The following is a 14508-nucleotide window of genomic DNA, read 5'->3' as shown; positions in this document are numbered from 1 at the left end:
TGCTAGGACTGCCATGGTTGATATTGCCATTCCAGTCTGCAGCCACTGCGACCAAGGCGAAGAAAGCTTGAAGGAGATGCATGCTCGGAGAAGAGTTGAAATGACGCAGATATCAAGGAAACCGACCTACCAGGTCAAATCCAGCTATTTAGAAGAGATACGCTCTATGGAAGCTGGTGGACGCGAATCTCGCAGCGCCAAGTGTCGGGTATTGGATCAATCTTTCGGTAGCAATTCCGATCGTGATGAGGTTCCCGAGTATTTTCCTGGCTGCTTGCCATGTCCAGTCCCTGTGGACGATGCTTATGCGGGACAACGAAGATTGGGCAATGTTTGGCCAGGATGAATGGATCGATGCTGGCGAATTAGGCCACGCCGCCAAGAGTGAAAGGAAAAGCATCTCTGAAATGGAAGGTGTGCATGCCGTCTGAGATATCTGTATGCGAGCTTGCGGCGGGTTGCATTGATGGCACATTGCAAGGATGTGAGGAGTGTCTCGATATGTCGGCGGGAAGAAAGGTGAGGTGAGGTAGAGGTCGGGACACTCGCGGCACGGCGCGTGCCACGTGACCGTCAAGACCTCTGATAATCTTGAGTGAGCACATCGCAGTCTGAGACGAACGCAACTCTTCAAACATGCCAGCAACACTCAAGCGCAAGGGCTCGCCGGCTCTCGAGGAAGAGTCAGAATCATCGAAGCGGAGATTTGCGGAAAGCGCAGACCAAGAATCAACAGAGAAGGCAGAAGATGCACCAGCAGAACCAAAGTCGACAGAAGATGCTTCAACGCCTACAACAGTGCCGCCAGCAAACGACAGAGCTGCTAGATTCGCAGCGTTGCGCGCGCGGAATGCCGAGAGTAGGAAGTCGAATCTCCAGGATACGAAACATGAAGCACAAAAGGCATCGATAGACCCGTCGCAGCTCACGAATATCAATCGCAAAAAGGACATTGCTCAGCACAAGCTCCTCAAAGCTGAAATCGAGGAGGCTGGTGGAGACTTTGAGCGACAGCGGGCATGGGACTGGACGGTGGAGGAGTCAGAGCGCTGGGACAAGCGCTTGGCAAAGAAGGAGCGCAACAAGGACAACAATGCTTTTGCAGACTACAACAAGGAGGCTGGGAAGGTGTACAAGCGGCAACTTAATACCATGCAAAAAGCCGGATTTGATGAGAGATTGGAGGGATATGAACAAGACAAGCGCGATGCGATCAATCGTGCTGTCGCAAGCGGTGGGCTGGAGATTGTCGAGACTGCAGACGGTGAGCTGATCGCGGTGGACAAGGACGGCAGCTTCTACTCCACCGCTGATAGCACGTCTTTCAGCGAGAGCAAGCCTTCCAAAGCTGCAGTGGACCGGCTCGTGGATGACATCAAGAAGGCGGAAGAAATTCGGTTGAAGAAGCGAAGAGAGCGTGGTCGTGCAGACGAGGATGGTGGAGACGTGACATACATCAACGAAAAGAACAGGCAGTTCAACCTGAAGCTCGCGAGGTTCTACAACAAGTACACAGCAGATATCAGAGAGAGCTTCGAGAGAGGAACGGCGATATGAGCATAGTCGAACGATGGATTCATGAGATCAGTACGAAGTGACGGCTTGAGAGACAAACGATGCCTTGAGCACGATTCCATTATATACCACGCGGCCTGAATATTTGAACCTCGTTCACCAGCAAAACGTTCGCAACGTCAAGCTGCTTCCTGCTCGCTGATTGGTTGAAAACAGAGTTGTGGCCCATTGAGCACTCCCGAGGCTACAAGCATTCTTCTGATAGTACACCAACTACAAGTTCGACTTGGCCTTGTGCACCGCATAGATGGAACTTCACGACCTCATCTGCACAAAACCCAGGGCTTTGAAGCTTGCCGCCTCGCGGTCATTCGTTCCTCGCATTGTCCGCAACGCGCGGGCTGCGGACCAGACGTGCGATCGTCGAGCGGTTTGCATGCAGGCATCATCGCGCCATCTGCCGCTAAATCTGACCGCACCGGTTCTTTGTTGTACAGCTTCGTTCATGCTCGCCTTCGCGTCTTCACTGCTTCTTGGCGCCAACTGAATGGTCGCTGCCTCTCCACAAGAACGAAGGATCCATCAATGATTCATCGGCCCTGAAAAGATTCCAATGAGATATCTTCGTAGAAAGATGATAAGACGTTCGACACATTCCCTGCCTCGCCTTCATCGCAAGCATCATGAAGCACCACGAAATCGATGAGAAAGCGCTCAAAGCCGTCGGCACTCCGCCTGGTGATCAAGTAGTCGACATCGAATCTGGAGAAGACAATGACGACAAACGGCACGAGCTTGTCGAGACCGAGGACGGGCATGCTAAAGCAGAGAATGATGAGAAGGAGAAACAAGGTGGCCTCAAAGACTACTGGCGAATATTCCGTTATGCCGACAGACAAGACATCTTGTTCTATGTCATCTCGCTAGGATTCTCGATTGCATCTGGTGCTGCACTACCATTAATGACGTAAATTTGAACAGAGAACCTCGAAAGAATTCATAAAAGATATGTGCTGACTTGGAATCTTTCGCATCAGACTTGTTTTCGGCGGCTTCACGACAGACTTCAGCAATTTCCAACAGGGACGTACAACGCCAGATGCATTTCGCAATCGAGTCGACACATTCGTTCTCTGGTTCATCTGGATTTTCATCGCTCGCTTCCTTTTGGCCTACATCTGCAATGTTCTGATCAACATCGCTGCCGTCCGCGTTACTCGAGCTCTACGAACAGCTTTCCTAGAGAGCACCCTTCGGCAAGAGATCTGGCATTTCGACAAGCAGAGCAATGTGTCTGCTGCGACGCAGGTCACTACCAACGGCAATCGGGTGAGTAGACCAAAGGGCAGAAGCCCTCATCCTGCACATTCCCGCCTTGTAGCCCTCTTGTCTCACTCTCAATCGCCAATCGAGTCACCTGGTCGCAGGCGGCTTCCTCTCGCTTAGGACATCTGCTAATGCTTCTACCCTTCACTTTTAGGTAAATCAAGGCATCGCAGAAAAGCTTGCTGCCATGGTCCAGGGCATTTCACTATTCTTCTCTAGCTTCATCATTGCCATCGCTGTACAATGGAAGCTGGCTCTGATTTGTATAACGATAGTGCCAGCACTGTTCCTGGTCGTTGGTGGCTGTATTGCTGTAGATGCAAAGCAAGAAGCACGAATCACGAGATTCTACTCCCGCGCGGCGGTGCTTGCGCAGGATGCAATTAGCTCTGTCAGAACCATTCATGCCTTTGGCGCTCAGAGCAAAATTGTTGAAAGATACGACGAATACCTCGAGATGGCCCACAAGGAAGCCTGGAAAAAGTCACCCGTCTATGGGATCATGTTCTCTTCCGAGACATTTCTGGTCTTTTGTGCAACAGCCCTTGCGTTCTGGCAGGGCTATCGGATGTACACCTGGGGCGAGATCGACAGCGTCGGCACAGTGTTCACGGTCGTCCTCTCCGTGGGCATCGGAGCAACATCAATATCTCTTGTCGCGCCACAACAGCAAGCGATATCGAACGCTGCATCTGCTGCGTCGGAGCTGTTCCTGATCATTGACAAGAAGTCGCTTCTTGATCCCTTGTCTAAAGAAGGTAAGCAGCCGAGCTCATGCGAAGGCCACATTGAGGTCAAGAATTTGTCATTCTGCTATCCTCAACGACCAGATGCTAAGGTCCTGACGAATCTTACTCTTTCGATACCAGCAGGCAAGACGACGGCGCTGGTAGGCCCTAGTGGTTGCGGAAAGTCAACATTGATCGGTTTGCTTGAAAGATGGTATCAATATGGAGGTGGCCAGATTTTGCTTGATGGGGTGGAACTACCTGAATACAACATCAATTGGCTTCGCAGCAATATTCGACTTGTTCAGCAAGAACCAGTGTTGTTCAGCGGAACAGTCTTCGAGAACGTTGCGAAAGGGCTCTTAGGTGAGCAGCTCGATCTTCCACATGATAAGAAGATGGAGCTTGTGCAGGAAGCCTGCAAGCAGTCGAATGCACACGACTTCATCATGGAACTTCCAGAAGGCTATGACACTCAAGTTGGCGAAAGAGCGTCCATGCTCAGTGGTGGGCAGCGTCAACGAGTTGCCATTGCACGAAGTATCATATCTGATCCGAAAGTCCTGCTTCTCGATGAAGCAACGAGTGCTTTGGATCCCACGGCTGAAAGGATCGTCCAGGCGGCTCTGAATAAGGTTTCCGCCGACAAGACGACCCTCATCATCGCCCATAAGCTTGCCACTGTCAAGGCGGCTGACAATATCGCTGTCATGAAGGATGGTGTTGTGTTTGAGCAGGGCAGTCACAAAGAACTAATGGAGCGCGACGGGCAGTATGCTGCTATGGTCCGCGCCCAAGATCTGGGGGCTAAAGCTGGACAGGCCGAGCTTACTGGTGAAGACGACGACTGCGACAACGATAATGCTCTGGAACAACCCGTCTCTTTACAGAGAACGAAAACGGAAGCGGCGTCGAGCGTTGCTGAGAAGAGAATCAAGAATCTCACAAGCGGAACACTGGACTATGGTCTCGCCAAGTGCGTCTGGATCATGTTCGCAGAGAACCCGAAGCTTTACTGGTGCTACGCCGTCTCCATTTGTGGCGGCCTGATCGGTGGAGGCACGTATCCAGCTCAAGCGATCTTATTTTCGAGACTCATCGGCGTCTTCGCAATTCAGGACCAAGCCGAAGCACAAAGTCGAGCAAATCTCTTCGCACTCATGTTCTTTGTGCTGGCCATTGCAAATCTGTTTGCGTATTTCGCGATTGGCTGGGTCACGAATACCATCGGACAGGAGGTCACACATCGATATCGAAAGGAGATGGTCGAGCGAGTAATTAATTTCGATCAGGACTTCTTTGATCGTGCGGAGAACAGCTCAGGATCTCTCACTTCGAAATTGTCTTCAGTGCCGACGTCCTTGCAGGAGCTGATTTCGGCCAATATCATGCTCATGTTTATCGTCCTGGTCAACTTGAGTGCATCCAGTATCCTCGGAATTGCTTATGGCTGGAAGCTCGGTCTCGTTGTTGTCTTCGGCGGTCTACCATTGCTCGTGGGCTCAGGCTATGTCCGCATTCGACTTGATCAAAAGCTTGAGGAAGATGCTGGGAATCGGTTTGCGGAAAGTGCAGGGTTGGCGACGGAAGCAGTTACGTCTATCCGCACCATATCTTCACTTACCCTGGAGAACCAGGTGATGAAAGAGTACAGTGATGCTATGGGCACCATCGTGCAAAGATCTACGAAGGGCTTCTTGATCACGATGTTCCCATATGCGCTATCTCAGTCTTTGGAGTTTCTGGTCCTGGCTCTTGGCTTCTGGTATGGCTCGAGACTTCTCGCCAGTTACGAATACACCACCGATCAGTTTTTCGTCGTCTTCATCGCTGTCGTGTTTGGAGGGCAAGCGGCAGGACAGTTCTTCGGCTACAGCTCTTCCATCACTAAAGCCAGATCCGCTGCCAATTACATTCTCTGGCTGCGGACCGTCAAAGCAAAGATCCGAGAGACGCCAGAGAACGAAGGCAGAGGACCGTCTGGCGAGGGCCCAATCGAGATGCAAGATGTCGAGTTTCGATACATCCAACGACATGCTTCGCGTGTCCTCCGTGGTATCAGCATGAGGATTGACCCGGGTCAGTACGTCGCTTTCGTGGGTTCATCTGGTTGTGGCAAGAGTACGCTCGTGTCTTTACTCGAACGTTTCTACGATCCTACGAGCGGTCGCATCACACTCAACGAAGATGACATTGCTACCATGTCACCTCAGCTGTACCGCGGCTACATGTCACTCGTGCAGCAAGAACCTCCTCTTTACCAAGGCTCGGTTCGCGAGAACATTTCTCTTGGTCTACGATACGAGCCTTCAGACGACGAAGTGAACGAAGCACTCCAGCAAAGCAATGGTCTGGAATTCGTGTCCTCACTACCCGAAGGTCTCGAAACACCTTGTGGCTCCAAAGGCCTCCAATTCTCAGGTGGACAACGCCAACGTATTGCTGTCGCTCGAGCGCTGATCCGAAAGCCACGCCTCTTGCTTCTTGATGAGGCCACTTCAGCACTTGACACGCAAAGTGAGAGAGTCGTCCAGAAGGCTTTGGATGAGGCTGCTTCGAGTCGGACGACGATTGCTGTGGCACATCGTTTGAGTACAATTCGGCATGCGAATACGATCTACGTTATTGCTGATGGCAAGATTGCGGAAATGGGTACGCATGAAGAGTTGCAGGCTCTCAAGGGAAGGTATTATGCGATGTGTCTGGCGCAGTCGCTCGATCAGGCTTGAGGAGTAGATCATGATTAAAATGCTCATTTTCCTGCGAGATGTGGAGGGCGAACGCGGTGCAGGAGTATATTTTAATGGGAAGGTCGGGTGAAGAGTGAGGAGGAACGAGCCGTGAAAGTTTTGAAATGCTTTGGGAAGGCTTAGGTGAGTCTTAGTGTTGTCCCAGGCAACGTAATAACGAGGCAGGTAAGACACGGTCGATTCCGTGTTGTACTATTGCGATTGCATTCACGCGTTCAAGACACTGGCACGCTCACTTCAACTCCATTCACTCTCGATACAGCTCTCGAATCATTGAAAATTGATGAGACACCATAGCGCAGAACTTGGCACCAGTCGACGCAGAATATAAGAGAGTGTTGGCACTACTCCCAGGTGTACTGAACAACGGCGATCTCGCTCGCTCGCTTGTTGGATGCTGTGGAGCCAAGCGCACTGCCTCACTTTCCGAGTACGATTTGCGACGACGACGATCAGAGATGGATAAGCCAATTGAGATGAGGAGATCAAATCGGCGACAGTATACTGGAATCCGGTAGTCACACGATACTGCATGTTCTTTCGGTTGTCTCTGCTTGCTGCTGCTAGCGAGCCATCGAAATCGATATCGACACCGACACCAAAGCAGGAGAACCAGAATCAGAAGAAGTGATCTCGTTTGGAGATTCGCAACATGGGGAAGCATGACGCGACGGAGCGAACGTTAGAACTCCTCACTAGGAACTGAAGGTTCTTTCGAGGGCCGAGGAAGTGATGTGGGCCGTATCTTCTTCAGGAGTGCGGCATGGAGACTGAAATCCGACTTTCACCTCCCCGTGGTGGTCTCCGGGTATTTGTTCAATCCACAAGTAGCGAACGAAAGCGGTGCAGCTAGCTGGTCAGATACGGATGATAGCGAGCGATGTCATCAAAGCGGAACTGTCTACCTTGTCCAACACTCGCGAGTGACTCAGGTAATGCAAACGATCAGCGCTACAGGCACGAGATATCTATCTGCGTTATCCAGGAACCGAAAAGTCAGATATGATCTTTGACGGATCATTGTCAGAGTCCAGCAGAGCTTGATGGTCAAGACCACCAGTCGAAGAGCTTCCAGGCGAAATTACTCACTCGCCAAGACATGAGGACAGTTCATCAACAAGGTGGCCAAAATTTCACATATCTGAGACTCATCGGACAAGAGATCTATCACGAGCATCTCAAGGTGCAGATCTTCAACGCTCCTGGCAAGTAGCCCTCATTGAGCAACGATGGACTGTTCAACATCGAGGACTCATCATACGAACGAAAAGTTGAGCAAAGATCGACTGCCTCCGGATTGGTATAATCGGTTTGGAGAGCGTCTCGTTCAAAGAATCGTGGATGTTAGCCTTGAACACTACATCTGGCTTCATCAACGAAGCTCCACGGACCTTTCACGTTTCGAAGAGAGAAGGTATCCTCTTTACTTACTGCTTGGTGCTGCTTTGAAACCCATATCGGCATATAAAGCTATCGGATGTAGCGTAACGGAAGAGCTTTGATGGTAGAAGGTATAGTGGCACACGTCGTCGCTGCGGTCCGCTTCTGACAATCATGCCGGCACACGCAACGCTCCGGGCCTTCAACTCATGCCGCATGACAGCAAGCGCATCGAGCGATATTATCCTCTGCATTCATCGACTTTTGCTCCACACTCTAGGAGCATTCGGCTTTTGCTTGCTTGCTGTATCATTCCCCGTCTGTGTTCCGATCTGCTCCGGGATCCTTCACCGGAATACCATTTCGCCCAATCAAGCTGAACGTGATCTATGAGCATCTGGGCACAGGTGGCAGTGCAGAAGTAGCCATGTATTTGTCTATATACATCCAGATCCCGCTAGCGCTCCACCCCCTCCTGTTTCATCTGCATGGCTCAGAATTCTGGAAGCGAATTGGCCCTTTCCACATGCTCACTTGACAACGCAAGCACATGAAAGGTTGTCTTGTTGTTTGGGTTTCCTGCATTGCGCAACCAACCACCTGTAGTATGCCACATGTGTTTTGCCATTAATCTGTGCGACTGTTCATGCATGAGACCGTGAACATGTTGCTAGTCGCGCACAGATCCACGTGCGAACCGTCCGAGCCCTTCGAAGGTTCTATTACATCTGCGATGGCTCGTTCACATATTCGATTGTAGTGCTGTCAACGCTACTGCGCCGAAAGCCAGAAAAGATTTCGGCGCTCGAGAACTCACACAGGTCTGACCAACGCTATGGTCTAAAAGTCGCCAACACAGATCAGCGATTGCTAGTTTATTGCCAAGAATTTCACATGCGGGTCTAGTTTTCTCACTAGAGGGCGGCGCGAGATTCTTTTGCCACGAGATCACGCTCTGGCAGCGCTGTAGCATGTCAATTGCTGATTGCATCTAACAGCGTCCAACGTGCTTTGAATAATCCTGTTGTCAAGTTTGAGGGCAGGAAGTGATTATGGAATCAAGCTTATCTATGGTTCTTGGGAACTAGGTGTCTGTACGAGGTCTTCTATGACTGTGACCACATTGACGTGTTGGTACACGCAGAATGCACATGTCGTAATCCGACAAGTCGCACAAATTTCCGAAAACAATGCTAAGTTAGGAAAATTTTGTAGCACTCCAAGGTCTTTTTTTTTGCCTTCGCATGAGAACATCATGCCAAAAGTATCCGCACAATGTTTCCAACGCTTGTATCCCGTGTTTAGAGTAACGTTGGCTGGGACGAGCTGAGTTGCGTCATGCTCATCATGCGTAGCGATCGGGGCCCCCGGGCTTAAAGATCTCAGCAGATCGCTTGAGGTCGGAAGGTAGAGAAAGACGATTTCTGGGTTGATAAGCATGGGAGTCCCCTTGAGATCCGCTCGTCTCGATCCTGTCTATAAAACCAATGCTACTGCGTCGACGAGGAGGCAGAATGTGTTCAAAAGATGATTCCACATCGCCTCGAAAATCGCGCAGCGCCGCTATTTCGTGTCGTTCTGGTACGCAAGGACGCTCTGGGGGTGATATACCAAGATGAGATGCCCATGTAGCAACGTCCCGCGTTCTCTGATCAAGCTCAGCTTCCATGCTCAAGCCCTCTTTGATATGCCGCCTAAAAGACTCCCGGTCCTGCTTCTGCAGATGTTGCACTGTCAATTTTGATCTCAAATACGATGGATCCAAACGTCCAGTACCTCCAGGGCTCAAGCTCTGACCTGCCCGGCCTGCATCTTCATCACGATGAGAAAATGACCTGGGGAGCTGAATGCTTGGCTCCGAAGTACAACACTGGCTGGGCTCTGGCTGCAGGCCAGCATCCAAACAGGACTTCTTTGCTTCTTCGGCCTCTCGTGTCGCGGCCTCAAGCTCGTCGACTATTCCTGCTCTCTGATGACGATATTCTTGATCGATATGACTGTCAGAACAACTAAGTGCACGATCCTGATCCAGCAGCAAAATGTTGCGACGTGCTTTGGCTTCGAGATAGTCGTAATCAAGCCCAACCAACATATCCCGCAACAAGCCTGCATCGCCGGCTTTGTCATAGTAGGTCTCGAGCAGCGGATTGAGATGAGTCGATTCCGTAGACCGGGATTTCCCGTCTATGCCTTCCATGAACCACGTCTCGCCATAATCAGGCTCATTGATGACCCCAATTGCGCGTGCGAGAGATTCCAGAGCACTGAAAAGGTCGTTTTCACGTTCCCGCACGGTGAATTCCAGGTTTGCCAATCGACCCTGACAGGTCTGCAGTCGCGCGACATGGGCTTCGAGAGTACCGAAATCAGCCTCCAGCAGCTCGCTCTTCTCGCACAGCTGATCAGACAATCGCGCCCAGCTGCCCTCAGCCTGGGCGATTTTCAAGGCTTGACATAACTCACGCTGTGAGTCGCGAACAGAGGAACGTAGCTGGAGGTATCGTCGCAAGGAAATCTGGACTTCCGCATGGGTCTTCAGAGCCGAGTGTCGTGAACGGAGAAGGTCGGCATAGCTCTTGCGGGTTTCCTGGTATAGACGAGCCGCTCTGTCGCGAGGCAAGAGATGCTGCGGCAAGTCACCGTCGCCGTGCTCCAACAAGATTCCGGTTGCTTGGGCGGGTGGCGGGTGATCTTTCGCGTCGGCGGTCGATATTTGCGTATCTTTAGCTTCGTTGTATGTGATCTGCTCGTCCAGGCCTTTGTCTCCCGCGTGGCGATATGCGAAGGGATTCAGACGACCAAGTACGGCGCCGATTGATCCCATAGCAGGGGCTGCACACTGTGGCAAGCAAGCGATTGTTCGAACATCGCCACGTATCTTCGCAGTGATGAGTATCGTTTCAGGGGCCGACAATGACTGGATCCGCAAGCCCTTGTTTTGAACGGCTGGTTGGCCGGGCAAAGGCTACAGACTACAGTACTTGTATAATGTCCCATGACTTTCAAACAGCAGTGCATGCATGCATGCATGAGCTTTTAACGACATGCAGCAGGCCGACACCTGCTGGTTGACCGTTGCCGTCTGGTCATCCTGTCGCCCTCGGTATCTTTTGCACCAGATAAAGGGCCGCTAGGTAGAACGATGTGTTGGCAGTGCTCTAGACGGGGACTACTACCACGATACTGAACAGAACCCATTCTATGCGATGCGGCTCTGCCCCCATGCACGTGGCCGTCTGTTATGAGATTCCTCTCGGCAGCTTCGACGTAGAGTCAGCATCGCATGGTCTGGCTCGCGAGTTGATGACCCATTCCCACGACCGGGAAGCATGGCCCCGAAGTTGATATGGTCTGAGTCTCGTCAGACCTGGTATACCGTCGATTCCGATTCGAAAGGCAACAAGAGGTACTCGAAAGCAGACCCGGCCAGTCCCCAAGCCTCTTCCTCGCCACAACGGCGGACCAGTGTGACCTCAAGCAGCCCGCAAAGCTATGGAGAGAGACAAAGTCAGGGAGAGCAGAGCAGCATCTCCAGCATTACCGATGGCATCAACCAAGTTGCTGTCAGTGACCGGACGCGCTTTCAACAGCGTCCTCCTGACTTTTTCAAAGTGGGACGTGTCTTCGCAACCGAGCGACGGCCCTACCGTGGAGATCTGGACTCTCGTGCCACCGCTGTGCTTGATATTGCTGCTGGCCAGGACACTGGCCTTGGTTCCCAGGGCACCGGTCATCAGATCTATGTCGTTGTGAAAGAAGATGACAGCAACGACACAGATATCTGCTACGTACTTGAAGTAAACACTTATGGACGCCGCGGAGTCGCCAGCCCAGGTGTCGTGAAAGCTGACCATGGAATTATATATTCGGGCAGGGAAGAGCCTCGGCCAGATCCAGACGAAGAACCGGCTCGGCGAGAGGAAGGCATGTGCGCGGTAGCGCTGAGGGTTGAAATGCGACTGCCAGACTTGAAGCTTCACTTGAAGTCTCGCATAAATTACAGAACACTTCGCCAATTCCCCAAAGGAGAGCCAGTTCACCATCTGGGCATGGTACACAAGCATTCCATGGCTTGGTTGATCGGCCAAATGTTACATGTGCAGACACGGTACCAATCTGGATCAGCACCTGAAGAAGCCGATGATGATGATGACGATGATGACGATGACGATGATGATGACGATGACGATGACGATGATGGGATTGGCGGCGGCGGCCAGGTAGCCAGCGGTTCTGGTGGCAAATCGTCTCAGCAGGCCAATCTGGCACTCGAAGCACAAAAGGCCAAAGATGCTTACCACCGTATGATACGCCAGGGTTTCACCCAAAATCAGGCTATCGAGAAAATTGCCGAGACGCTGAGAAACAAGAATCAACAATGGTCAAGGGAAGGAGCCATAGAAGCTGCTAAAGGAAGGCTGCGGTGTGCGCCCAACGGGATCAACGTCTGAAAATTGTCCTCAACTGACCGAAGGGACTCCACCTTCCACGATACGAAGTCTCCAAGCATACCTTGATTCTTTTTCAGTTGGCGTCACGGTTTCATGTTGAGCTGTCAGCGAACATTTCCATCAATTGCTCACTTCGATACGTGGATACTGCTCTTTAGCCTCGCCTTGCGCGGGCCTGGGCGAACATCCTGTCTGGCACTTATCTCACCATACTACTATCTTACCCTCTGGCATATCGGGCACCTAAGGATCATACTGTGGCAATTCTGTCTCTCTCTGTGGATGACGCCTAAGATGAACGATTTGGCAACGGATTACTTTACTAGAGAATGAACGAATAGCAGCCTGCACTTGCCTACGATTTTCAATATTCCGAGTTATTCTTGCACCGTTTTTAGCGGCGGAGAACGCGGTATTCTACAATGTGGCATATCAAGCTATGAGACAATGCATGTAGAAGGAGACCGAAGCAACCGGTGCCCTGGATACCTCATTTTTCAGAAATGCTACATAGTATATCCATCCCGAGCAAGCGTCGAGTTCACTCGTTCTATATGGTCTGTTGCATTCTCCACTTCCGTAAAATCTGGTGGCTTTGCCCAATCGCGCTTGTCTGCAGTACACGATGTGCTTTCGGCACTTTCGAAGTCTATTGTCCGTCCTGGCATCATGCCTCCCAATAGCGCTCCAAGACCATTAGGAGTCCTGGACCACACCAGCTTAGTCTGCATCAGCAAGTCTGGAACCGATCGAGGATGAATCATCCCCACACTGCGAGCTTTGACGTTGTGCTCAATGGTGTATACTTTGCTGTAGTGAACACGTGACTTGGAAGCCAGTTTTTCTATGGGATTGTCGGGGTCCACTCGGATGCCGATGGCAACCATTGGCAACTCGCCTCTTGCTGGAAGCTCGTCCTCGTGTGGCTCTGACGCTTTGGACCCCATGTAGACAATGCCATGGTCAGCTTTGTTGATCCCTTGCTTAGAAACGCCCTTGTTGCCGTAGGACATGATGGGTCTGATGCTGTTAGGCACTGCTACAACGGGTTGGAAAGGGTTACCTTACATCGCAAGACAATGCCGCTCTGCTTCACCAATCACAATGAATCGTCTGACCTTTTGATGCAGCCAGTCATCGTACAGTCCCTTCAGTGTAAACTGGCTGGATTCGGAGAGACGTTCATCGCCCAGTGGTTCTGTCCACAATATCATGAATACCTATGGTGGTCAGCCTCGGCCGCGGACGTCCAAATGCCAAAACTTACCCTTCCAAGCCTGAAGAATCTCTTAGGATGTGGCTGCTGTTTAAACGCTACTAGTGTAAGCATTACACAGAGTCGGGCGGCAAATTGAAAGTCTCACTGTCATAGAGTGCCTTCGTAGTGCCATGCTCATCCCCTCTCATATTTGACACATGTTGTCCAACTGGTCGATCGGCCGTAGAGGGCCTGCGTGCATGCCACGTGTGCGCAGACGGAGAATTAGCCTGGTGTGCTGGCCACCTGACCATCGGCTGAAGGCTCGTACTGGTCTGGTAAAGATGTGGCAGTAAACCGAAAGCATCATTGAGGCCCGGAGACTGATTTTGAAGAATTCTAGGAGTGTTTCGGTTTGGAGAAAGGGCAGGTGAAAACACTCCACCATCGTAGTTTTGTGCTCTGTATACGGGATTCCCAGCCTGTGAAACGGAACGTGTATGGCTATAGTGCTCATCGCCACGGTAGGGGGTATTAGGTTGCAGAAAATTAGTCGTAGGCAGTGCTTGAAAAGGTCCAAGAGGCGAAGGACCAAAGCCGCTGTACAGTGTATGCTGGTGGGACGAAGGCGAAGTCGGAGAAGGTGTGACCATGTGATGCGGCGTTTGAGGTATCGTTGAGCTGGAGGATGGATAGTGCCGACACGAATTGTGATAATTTACGCTGTATGACTGTAAGCGAAGACGAGTCTCCAATGGGTTCAAAGCCTGTCACTTGCCTGGGGATCTGAGGAGAACTACCATCCTCCGAACTAACTCCTGTAGCTCGTGCTGAATCGGATGCTGCTCGCTCGTCGAATGCCTCGGCCTCGTCTACAAGTCTCCGAAGCAGATTCCATCGACTGTGTTCTGCGCACACAGTTGATAGACTTGTCCTTGCACTTGCCTGGCGTAATTGCTCATCGAGACTGTACGTAACGTGAAACTCTGGGCTTTGTCTCTGTGACGAGCCTTGTCCCGTGGCGTAGGTATCCAGAATGTCCACCACGGCTCGGGCAATTTTGGCAAATCCAGGACGACATAGAAGCTGGTGTGCTTCTTCAGAAAGGTCACCCATCGCTTGTCGTACTCAAGAGCTCAGAACATGTTCTCCTCGCTCTT

At 51.4% G+C, this 14508-nt stretch overlaps 5 protein-coding genes across 5 annotated transcripts; 3 read left to right on the top strand and 2 right to left on the bottom strand.

Moving 5' to 3' along the window:
• Nucleotides 1-636: 636 nt before the first annotated feature.
• Nucleotides 637-1557, top strand: MYCFIDRAFT_41648 (uncharacterized protein; the record flags this gene model as incomplete). The annotated part of the gene is made up of 1 exon (XM_007926020.1): nt 637-1557. The coding sequence occupies one exon, from the start codon at nt 637-639 to the stop codon at nt 1555-1557; it is 921 nt and encodes a 306-aa protein (XP_007924211.1).
• A 641-nt stretch (nt 1558-2198) lies between these two features.
• On the top strand, nt 2199-6298 carry MYCFIDRAFT_82870 (ABC transporter, ABC-B family, MDR type; the record flags this gene model as incomplete). Its single annotated transcript, XM_007926161.1, has 3 exons — nt 2199-2482; nt 2553-2844; nt 2996-6298. 3 exons carry the CDS (start codon nt 2199-2201, stop codon nt 6296-6298), a joined length of 3879 nt encoding a protein of 1292 aa, XP_007924352.1.
• Nucleotides 6299-8613: 2315 nt separating this feature from the next.
• MYCFIDRAFT_82869 (uncharacterized protein) lies at nt 8614-10721 on the bottom strand (the record flags this gene model as incomplete). Its single annotated transcript, XM_007926160.1, has 3 exons — nt 8614-8663; nt 9566-10531; nt 10673-10721. 3 exons carry the CDS (start codon nt 10719-10721, stop codon nt 8614-8616), a joined length of 1065 nt encoding a protein of 354 aa, XP_007924351.1.
• A 200-nt stretch (nt 10722-10921) lies between these two features.
• On the top strand, nt 10922-12483 carry MYCFIDRAFT_173705 (uncharacterized protein; the record flags this gene model as incomplete). Its single annotated transcript, XM_007927180.1, has 6 exons — nt 10922-10927; nt 10960-12144; nt 12174-12232; nt 12259-12340; nt 12399-12407; nt 12445-12483. 6 exons carry the CDS (start codon nt 10922-10924, stop codon nt 12481-12483), a joined length of 1380 nt encoding a protein of 459 aa, XP_007925371.1.
• A 173-nt stretch (nt 12484-12656) lies between these two features.
• MYCFIDRAFT_82867 (uncharacterized protein) lies at nt 12657-13163 on the bottom strand (the record flags this gene model as incomplete). The annotated part of the gene is made up of 1 exon (XM_007926159.1): nt 12657-13163. The coding sequence occupies one exon, from the start codon at nt 13161-13163 to the stop codon at nt 12657-12659; it is 507 nt and encodes a 168-aa protein (XP_007924350.1).
• Between the last annotated feature and the right edge of the window lie 1345 nt (nt 13164-14508).

Source organism: Pseudocercospora fijiensis, assembly GCF_000340215.1.
Source record: "Pseudocercospora fijiensis CIRAD86 unplaced genomic scaffold MYCFIscaffold_3, whole genome shotgun sequence".
Classification (NCBI taxonomy): domain Eukaryota; kingdom Fungi; phylum Ascomycota; class Dothideomycetes; order Mycosphaerellales; family Mycosphaerellaceae; genus Pseudocercospora; species Pseudocercospora fijiensis.
The sequence above is the reverse complement of the archived record's forward strand: the minus strand, read 5'-3'. Positions and strand labels throughout refer to the sequence as shown.